The following is a 10,000-nucleotide window of genomic DNA, read 5'->3' as shown; positions in this document are numbered from 1 at the left end:
ACAACATCCACGTGAACAACACGCGTGTTTTTGTTACCTTTCGATTAAAAACCAGCAACCCCATCATATGTACCTTCATGGTGTTTATATGAAGGATGAAGGTTTCACTGAGGTTTAGATGTTCGAGAAGAAGAACAACAGTTCTCCGTATGGCAGAACCCATGTTAATTAGCCTTTTACGCTATTCAGTAAATTATTAACACTTCTGAGGAAATGTCTTTCCTAATCATACTGACAAGTTCGTTCTGTCGCTTTATGTACACAAGACTAGCATTCATTTTGCTAGCTTGCTAAATGAACGCTCTCTCACTAGACTAGCAGCACTGTTCTCCGTGTGAATAAGGTGTTTTAGATGTCTCCTGGTTGAGTATATTGGTAGGAGAATGTTGGACATGGAGCTGCCAGGAAGGAGGTAAAGAGGAAGGCCAAAGAGGAGGTATATGGATGTAATAAATGAGGATACGAAGCTAGTGGGTGTAAGTGTTGAAGATGCAGGGATAGGTGGAGAGAGATGATTCGCTGTGGAGACCCCTGAAGGGAAAAGCCTGAAGAAGAAGAAGAAGAAGAAGAAGAAGATGTCTCCTGGTTGAGACTCTTCCTCACTCATTCCACAGCGTAATGTTGATGATTGTGAGACACAGTGTGGCTAAGAGCTTCAGTGGCACTGAAACAGAACAAGTTTCTGCTTCATATGGACACAGATTAAAATGCTAAACCCTTTTACCCAACCGAAACTGGAATACTGTTAATTATTCATTCGATAATAATGTTCCTATCCCGGGAATATCCAGTTCTGCCAGGAGGGGCCAGCTGGAGGTTTGGGCTGTACTCTCAGCTCCCCCTGGTGGTGGAATGCATGAATTGCTGCAGAGAATAATTTATGACTCATCTCTTTTGTTGAGTCTTTACTCTGCAGTATTAAACCCCAGAGGAGAGGAGAACTATTTTAATCATTTAAATCGTGAAGATCAGTTTCATTATTTTATATTTAGGAAAATTTGAGTAGCACTATAAACATAGAGGCAGTGCGACCTGTTACTGAGAGTCGAATTTAAATTCATGAACTGAATGTTCAGGAAGATCAGACATGATTCATTTCTACACAGCAAGTAAACAATTCAAGTGCTTCATCTTTTAACCAATAACCTTTAGTGTTATATATTTTCACATGCACAAACATACCACAGTCTCCACGTGCCGAAACTCGGACCAATCGGAACCGCCCAGTACACGGTTCCCACCAATCAGCGCCGGTCTTGTTGTGGCGGTTTGTAGCCAATCACAGGTGAGCAGGGTGAAGTAAGCCCGAGGTAAGCGAGTGTGTAAGTGTGTGTGTGTGTGTGTGTAAGTGTGTAAGTGTGTGTGTGTGAGCGGAGTAAATGTAACACTGTTTAAAGGTGTTCGTGTGTAAACCGGGAACTATGTGACATGCTAAAAAACATTTTGACGCGCACGTGCTGGAGCCGACTTCCGCTGACGCGCACCGGTCAGGTCCGTGGAGCGCGAGCTTTCCACACTGTTCCACAGAGATGGTCACAAAGGGGAAGAGTGTGTGTAGAAATGTGTAGAAGTTTATAGAGGTGTGGTGAGCTGATGAAGCTCGGTTTAACTCGGTTTAATTCGGTTTAACTCGGTTTAATTCGGGTCTGCTGTGTTTCCTGCTCTTCTTCTTTTCAGCTCAGTCAGAAGTGTGTTACAGCTGTGCAAGAAGATTCGATGTTAGTGTGTGTGTGTTAGTGTGTATTAGTGTGTACTATTTTGGTTAGTGTGTATTAGTGTGCATTTGTGTGTGTTAGTGTGTATTCGTGTGTGATAGTGTGTATTAATGTGTACTAGTGTGTGTTAGTGTGTGTTAGTGTGTATTAGTCTGTATTAGTGTGCGATAGTGTGTGTTAGTGTGTGTTAGTGTGTGTTAGTGTGCGATAGTATGCGATAGTTTGTGTTAGTGTGTGTTAGTGTGCGGTAGTGTGTGTTAGTGTGCAATAGTGAGTGTTAGTGTGTATTAGTGTGCGATAGTGTGTGTTAGTGTGTATTTGTGTGCGATAGTGAGTGTTAGTGTGCGATAGTGAGTGTTAGTGTGCGATAGTGAGTGTTAGTGTGTGGTAGTGTGTGATAGTGAGTGTTAGTGAGTGTTAGTGTGCGATAGTGAGTGTTAGTGTGCGATAGTGAGTGTTAGTGTGTGGTAGTGTGTGATAGTGAGTGTTAGTGTGTGGTAGTGTGTGATAGTGAGTGTTAGTGTGTGTTAGTGTGCGATAGTGAGTGTTAGTGAGTGTTAGTGTGCGATAGTGAGTGTTAGTGTGTGATAGTGAGTGTTAGTGTGTGATAGTGAGTGTTAGTGTGCGATAGTGAGTGTTAGTGTGCGATAGTGAGTGTTAGTGTGCGATAGTGAGTGTTAGTGTGCGATAGTGAGTGTTAGTGTGTGATAGTGAGTGTTAGTGTGTGATAGTGAGTGTTAGTGTGTGTTAGTGTGCGATAGTGAGTGTTAGTGTATGTTAGTGTGTGATAGTGAGTGTTAGTGTGCGATAGTGAGTGTTAGTGTGCGATAGTGAGTGTTAGTGTGCGATAGTGAGTGTTAGTGTGTGATAGTGAGTGTTAGTGTGTGTTAGTGTGCGATAGTGAGTGTTAGTGTATGTTAGTGTGTGATAGTGAGTGTTAGTGTGTGATAGTGAGTGTTAGTGTGTGATAGTGAGTGTTAGTGTGCGATAGTGAGTGTTAGTGTGCGATAGTGAGTGTTAGTGTGCGATAGTGAGTGTTAGTGTGCGATAGTGAGTGTTAGTGTGCGATAGTGAGTGTTATGAAACGAAACGAAACAGCCTTTATTTGTCACATATACATTACAGCACAGTGAAATTCTTTCTTCGCATATCCCATCCTTGGAGGTTGGGGTCAGAGCGCAGGGTCAGCCATGATACGGTGCCCCTGGAGCAGAGAGGGTTAAGGGCCTTGCTCAAGGGCCCAACAGTGGCAACTTGGCGGTGCTGGGGCTTGAACCCCTGATCTTCTGGTCAACGACCCAGAGTTAGTGTTAGTGTGTGATAGTGAGTGTTAGTGTGCGATAGTGAGTGTTAGTGTGTGATAGTGTGTGATAGTGAGGACATGGTTTGTGTGGCTGTGTGTTTGTGAGTGTTAGTGTGTGATAGTGAGTGTTAGTGAGTGTTAGTGTGTGTTAGTGAGTGTTAGTGTGCGATAGTGAGTGTTAGTGTGCGATAGTGAGTGTTAGTGTGTGATAGTGAGTGTTAGTGTGTATTAGTGTGTGATAGTGAGTGTTAGTGTGTATTAGTGTGTGATAGTGAGTGTTAGTGTGTGATAGTGAGTGTTAGTGTGTATTAGTGTGTGATAGTGAGTGTTAGTGTGTGTTAGTGTGCGATAGTGAGTGTTTGTGTGTTAGTGTGTGTTAGTGAGGACATGGTTTGTGTGGCTGTGTGTTCATGTGGGGCACTGGGGTGGGGTGGGGTGTGAGTGTAATAGAGATCAGTGTTAGTATGACTAAGTGTGTGTGAGGGTGAGACTTGTCACTAGTTTCACTTGTTCCTTTGTTTTGTGCCCTAACCCTTCCTGTCTGTGTGTAGTGTGCACTGCTCCATGTTGCGATGCCCAATAAGTACAAACAGAGTGCGGGGGGCGTGTCAGCTCAGAGCACTGCTCAGGACCCAAGAGAACTGGACCCAGGACCGGGTCAGCAGGAGAACCGAGGCGACGATGACATCATCAAATCACCCAGTGACCCCAAGCAGTACAGGTAACATGTCAGTTGGAGGAGCCGTGACGGTGAATCCAGTGAATAATGAGAACAGGAAACAATGACCAAATAAGGACAGGGGAAGACAGGAAGTGCACTGACCCCTGCTGATCTCAGTGCAGGCCTCATGTTACAGAAAAAGTGAAAAATACAGATCATGTTTCTACATACACTCTGATATCTACCACACCCCCCCCTTCTCTCTCCCTCCTGGTATCTCTCTCTCTCTCTCTCTTTCTCTCTCTCAGGTACATAGAGTTGAAGAATGGTCTTCGTGCTTTGCTGATCTCAGACTTCAGCAGCAGCTCTGAAGAACAATCAGATGATGATGATGAGGATAATGATGAAGAGGAGGAGGAGGATGAAGATGATGATGATGATTCGGGTGAAGGAACAGGTGAGGAGTCAGAGGAGGAAGAAGATGATGATCAGGACAGTGAGGATGAGGAGAAGGAGGTGAAGAAGAAGAAGGATTCAGAGAAACAGGTCAGTCACACACACACACACACACACACACACACACACACACACAGTTTCAGCTGATGTAGCAAATGTGGCTAGCATATAATCAGCTTGGCTAGTAAAGTGTGTGTGTGTGTGTGTGAGGCAGTCAGCAGCAGCCCTGTGTATTGGTGTGGGGAGTTTCAGTGACCCTGAGGACCTGCCAGGACTCGCACACTTCCTGGAACACAGTGAGTGTGTACACGTCTACCTCACACAGTCATGATCCTCTACACACAGAAACCCAACAGTGACTCAAACAATACAATCATTCATTCTGTTCTACTGAATAAAAATGACCGATAAGACCGTGTCCATCCCCCGGGTAAGCAGGCCACTGCAGTGTTAGTGACCTTTACAGCAGCATGTCTCCAGGAGGGAAGTGTTTATTAAAGTGAGAGAACATGTAACACTGTACAGAGGTGTTCATGTGACCACTGCTGTAACACCCACTGTGAGATCTCAGGGCAGTGTTCCAGCACATCGCTCTAGAACATTCTCTCCGTCTCAGATCTGACCTCTGTAGCTCCGCTTTCCCCGAGACACAAAATCTCTATAAAGGAAACTATATTATATGGGCTGTGTCCCCCAGCGTCCTGTGACATCACTGTCTCAGTCTCTCTCACCCCCCCCTCTCTCTCTGCCCCCTCTCCCCGGGTCAGTGGTGTTTATGGGCAGTCAGAAGTATCCTCGTGAGAATGGATTCGATGCGTTCCTGAAGAAACATGGAGGCAGTGATAACGCCTCCACTGACTGTGAGAGGACTGTGTTCCAGTTCGACGTGCAGAGGAAGAGGTTTCGAGAAGCCCTGGACAGGTACGTCACTCCTGACTCAGAACAGTGAGGTACACTGCGAGTTATAGACCAGTCTATATAGACCAGAGTCACAGAGTCAGTGTCTCAGAGTCAGAGTGTCTCAGAGTCAGAATCGTATATTTGAGGTGATGGTGGTGTGTGTTTTTTTCCAGATGGGCTCAGTTCTTCATCTGTCCTCTCATGATCAGAGACGCCATTGAGAGGGAAGTGGAGGCAGTGGACAGTGGTCAGGAAACACACTGCACATTAACATCTTATTAACATATTATTATCATCTTATTAAGGACTGACTCGAAAACTACATGATGTTAAATAATGAACACAGACTGATACACAGATGAGAATGAGTTCATGAGTGTGTGTGTGGAGTGGAGTGTGTGTGTGGAGTGGAGTGGAGTGTGTGTGTGGAGTGGAGTGTGTGTGTGGAGTGTGTGTGTGTGTGTAGAGTGTGGAGTGGAGTGTGTGTGTGTGTGTGTGTGTGTGGTGTGTGTGTAGAGTGTGGAGTGTGTGTAGAGAGTGGAGTGTGTGTAGAGAGTGGAGTGTGTGTGTGTTGTGTGTGTGTGTGTGTGTGTGTAGAGTGTGGAGTGTGTGTGGAGTGTGGAGTGTGTGTGGAGTGTGGAGTGTGTGTAGAGAGTGGAGTGTGTGTGAGTGGAGTGTGTGAGTGGAGTGTGTGAGTGTAGAGTGTGTGTGGAGTGTGGAGTGGAGTGTGTGTTGTGTGTGTGTGTGTGTAGAGTGTGAGTGGAGTGTGTGAGTGAGTGGAGTGTGTGTGTGGAGTGTGTGTGGAGTGTAGTGTGTGTGTGTGTGTATGTAGTGTGTGTAGAGTGTAGTGTGTGTGTGTGTAGAGTGGAGTGTAGTGTGTGTGTGTGTAGATTGTGTGTGTAGAGGGTGGAGTGTGTGTGTGTAGTGTGTGTGTGTGTGTGTGTGTGTGTGTAGAGTGTGCAGTGAATTGTGTGTGTAGTGTATTGTGTGTGTGTGTAGAGGGTGGAGTGTGTGTGTTTGTAGAGTGTGTGTGTAGAGGGTGGAGTGTGTGTGTGTAGTGTGTGTGTGAAAACTGTAGATGAACAGATTGTGTAACTGTTGTGTGTGTGTGTGTGTGTTGTGTGTAGTGTGTGTGTGTGTGAAAACTGTAGATGAACAGATTGTGTAACTGTTGTGTGTTGTGTGTGTGTAGTGTGTGTGTTGTGTGTAGTGTGTGTGTGTGTGAACTGTAGATGAACAGATTGTGTAACTGTTGTGTGTGTTGTGTGTAGTGTGTGTGTGTGTGTGTGTGAAAACTGTAGATGAACAGATTGTGTAACTGTTGTGTGGTGTGTGTGTGTGTGTGTAGTGTGTGTGTGTTGTGTGTAGTGTGTGTGTGTGTGAAAACTGTAGATGAACAGATTGTGTAACTGTTGTGTGTAGTGTGTGTGTGTGTGTAGTGTGTGTGTGTGTGTGTGTGAAAACTGTAGATGAACAGATTGTGTAACTGTTGTGTGGTGTGTGTGTGTGTAGTGTGTGTGTTGTGTGTAGTGTGTGTGTGTGAAAACTGTAGATGAACAGATTGTGTAACTGTTATGTGTTGTGTGTGTTGTGTGTAGTGTGTGTGTGTGAAAACTGTAGATGAACAGATTGTGTAACTGTTGTGTGTAGTGTGTGTGTAGTGTGTGTGTTGTGTGTAATGTGTGTGTGTTGTGTGTAATGTGTGTGTGTGTGTGTGTGTGTGTGTGTGAAAACTGTAGATGAACAGATTGTGTAACTGTTGTGTGTGTGTAGTGTGTGTGTTGTGTGTAATGTGTGTGTGAAAACTGTAGATGAACAGATTGTGTAACTGTTGTGTGTTGTGTGTAGTGTGTGTGTGTGTGTGTGAAAACTGTAGATGAACAGATTGTGTAACTGTTGTGTTTTGTGTGTGTTGTGTGTGTGTGTGTAGTGTGTGTGTGTTGTGTGTAGTGTGTGTGAAAACTGTAGATGAACAGATTGTGTAACTGTTGTGTGGTGTGTGTGTGTGTTGTGTGTAGTGTGTGTGTGTGAAAACTGTAGATGAACAGATTGTGTAACTGTTGTGTGTTGTGTGTGTGTGTGTGTGTGTGTGTGTAGTGTGTGTGTGTGAAAACTGTAGATGAACAGATTGTGTAACTGTTGTGTGTTGTGTGTGTAGTGTGTGTAGTGTGTGTGTGTGTAATGTGTGTGTGAAAACTAGATGAACAGATTGTGTAACTGGTGTGTGTGTGTAGTGTGTGTGTGTGTAGTGTGTGTGTTGTGTGTAGTGTGTGTGTGTGTTGTGTGTAATGTGTGTGTGTGTGTGAAAACTGTAGATGAACAGATTGTGTAACTGTTGTGTTTTGTGTGTGTTGTGTGTGTAGTGTAGTGTGTAATGTGTGTGTGTGTGTGTGTGAAAACTGTAGATGAACAGATTGTGTAACTGTTGTGTGTGTGTGTGAACTGTAGATGAACAGATTGTGTAACTGTTGTGTGTGTGTGTGTGGTGTGTGTGTGTGTGTTGTGTGTAATGTGTGTGTGTGTGTGTGTGAAAACTGTAGATGAACAGATTGTGTAACTGTTGTGTGTGTGTAGTGTGTGTGTGTGTGAACTGTAGATGAACAGATTGTGTAACTGTTGTGTGTTGTGTGTGTGTGTGTAGTGTGTGTGTGTTGTGTGTAATGTGTGTGTGTGTGTGTGAAAACTGTAGATGAACAGATTGTGTAACTGTTGTGTGTGTAGTGTGTGTGTGTGTGTGTGTTGTGTGTAGTGTGTGTGTGTGTGTGTGTGAAAACTGTAGATGAACAGATTGTGTAACTGTTGTGTGTGTAGTGTGTGTGTGTGTTGTGTGTAGTGTGTGTGTGTGTGTGTGTGAAAACTGTAGATGAACAGATTGTGTAACTGTTGTGTGTGTAGTGTGTGTGTGTGTGTTGTGTGTAGTGTGTGTGTGTGTGTGTGAAAACTGTAGATGAACAGATTGTGTAACTGTTGTGTGTGTGTGTGTGTAGTGTGTGTGTGTAGTGTAGTGTGTGTGTGTGAAAACTGTAGATGAACAGATTGTGTAACTGTTATGTGTTGTGTGTGTTGTGTGTAGTGTGTGTGTGTGAAAACTGTAGATGAACAGATTGTGTAACTGTTGTGTGTAGTGTGTGTGTAGTGTGTGTGTTGTGTGTAATGTGTGTGTGTTGTGTGTAATGTGTGTGTGTGTGTGAAAACTGTAGATGAACAGATTGTGTAACTGTTGTGTGTGTGTGTGTGTAGTGTGTGTGTTGTGTGTAATGTGTGTGTGTGTGTGAAAACTGTAGATGAACAGATTGTGTAACTGTTGTGTGTTGTGTGTAGTGTGTGTGTGTGTGAAAACTGTAGATGAACAGATTGTGTAACTGTTTTGTGTGTGTAGTGTGTGTGTTGTGTGTAATGTGTGTGTTGTGTGTAATGTGTGTGTGTGTATGAAAACTGTAGATGAACAGATTGTGTAACTGTTGTGTTTTGTGTGTGGTGTGTGTGTGTGTGTGTGTGTGTGTAGTGTGTGTGTGTTGTGTGTAATTGTGTGTGTGAAAACTGTAGATGAACAGATTGTGTAACTGTTGTGTGTAGTGTGTGTGTGTGAAAACTGTAGATGAACAGATTGTGTAACTGTTGTGTGTAGTGTGTGTGTGTGTGTGTGTGTGTAGTGTGTGTGTGTAGTGTGTGTTGTGTGTAATGTGTGTGTGAAAACTAGATGAACAGATTGTGTAACTGTTGTGTGTGTGTAGTGTGTGTGTGTTGTGTGTAATGTGTGTGTGTTGTGTGTAATGTGTGTGTGTGTGAAAACTGTAGATGAACAGATTGTGTAACTGTTGTGTTTTGTGTGTGTTGTGTGTGTGTGTAGTGTGTAATGTGTGTGTGTGTGTGTGTGTGTGTGTGAACTGTAGATGAACAGATTGTGTAACTGTTGTGTGTGTAGTGTGTGTGTGTTGTGTGTAGTGTGTGTGTGTGTGAAAACTAGATGAACAGATTGTGTAACTGTTGTGTGTGTGTGTAGTGTGTGTGTGTGTGAAAACTGTAGATGAACAGATTGTGTAACTGTTGTGTGTGTAGTGTGTGTGTGTTGTGTGTAGTGTGTGTGTGTGTGAAAACTAGATGAACAGATTGTGTAACTGTTGTGTGTGTGTGTAGTGTAGTGTGTGTGTGTGTGAAAACTGTAGATGAACAGATTGTGTAACTGTTGTGTGTTGTGTGTGTGTGTGTGTGTGTGTGTGTAGTGTGTGTGTGTGTGTTGTGTGTAATGTGTGTGTGTGTGTGTGAAATCTGTAGATGAACAGATTGTGTAACTGTTGTGTGTTGTGTGTGTGTTGTGTGTAATGTGTGTGTGTGTGTGAAAACTGTAGATGAACAGATTGTGTAACTGTTGTGTGTGTAGTGTGTGTGTGTAGTGTAGTGTGTGTGTGTGAAAACTGTAGATGAACAGATTGTGTAACTGTTGTGTGTTGTGTGTAGTGTGTGTGTGTGTGAAAACTGTAGATGAACAGATTGTGTAACTGTTGTGTGTTGTGTGTAGTGTGTGTGTGTGTGAAAACTGTAGATGAGCAGATTGTGTAACTGTTGTGTGTGTGTAGTGTGTGTGTTGTGTGTAATGTGTGTGTGTTGTGTGTAATGTGTGTGTGTATGAAAACTGTAGATGAACAGATTGTGTAACTGTTGTGTGGTGTGTGTGTGTTGTGTGTGTGTGTAGTGTGTGTGTGTGAAAACTGTAGATGAACAGATTGTGTAACTGTTGTGTGTAGTGTGTGTGTGAAAACTGTAGATGAACAGATTGTGTAACTGTTGTGTGTTGTGTGTGTAGTGTGTGTGTGAAAACTGTAGATGAACAGATTGTGTAACTGTTGTGTGGTGTGTGTGTGTGTAGTGTGTGTGTGTGTAGTGTGTGTTGTGTGTAATGTGTGTGTGAAAACTAGATGAACAGATTGTGTAACTGTTGTGTGTGTGTGTAGTGTGTGTGTGTGT

General features: G+C 43.6%; 1 protein-coding gene across 7 annotated transcripts in view; it reads left to right on the top strand.

Annotated features, from left to right (window-relative positions):
• The first annotated feature begins 1,231 nt into the window (after nucleotides 1–1,231).
• nrd1a (nardilysin a (N-arginine dibasic convertase)) overlaps nucleotides 1,232–10,000 on the top strand; it is a 41,211-nt gene continuing 32,442 nt past the window's right edge. Inside the window, exons 1-6 of one of the 7 annotated variants that reach the window (XM_058395327.1) lie at nucleotides 1,232–1,310; nucleotides 3,570–3,739; nucleotides 3,988–4,225; nucleotides 4,350–4,431; nucleotides 4,903–5,056; nucleotides 5,209–5,282. In XM_058395327.1, the coding sequence (XP_058251310.1) occupies nucleotides 3,591–3,739; nucleotides 3,988–4,225; nucleotides 4,350–4,431; nucleotides 4,903–5,056; nucleotides 5,209–5,282 (697 nt within the window). In that variant the 5' untranslated portion in view covers nucleotides 1,232–1,310; nucleotides 3,570–3,590. The other 6 variants (XM_058395331.1, XM_058395325.1, XM_058395329.1 and 3 more) reach the window with 6 other exon arrangements.

Source organism: Hemibagrus wyckioides, linkage group LG07 (genome assembly GCF_019097595.1).
Source record: "Hemibagrus wyckioides isolate EC202008001 linkage group LG07, SWU_Hwy_1.0, whole genome shotgun sequence".
In the NCBI taxonomy this organism is placed as follows: domain Eukaryota; kingdom Metazoa; phylum Chordata; class Actinopteri; order Siluriformes; family Bagridae; genus Hemibagrus; species Hemibagrus wyckioides.
Note: the sequence above shows the minus strand (reverse complement) of the source record. Positions and strands in the feature narration are given on the sequence as shown.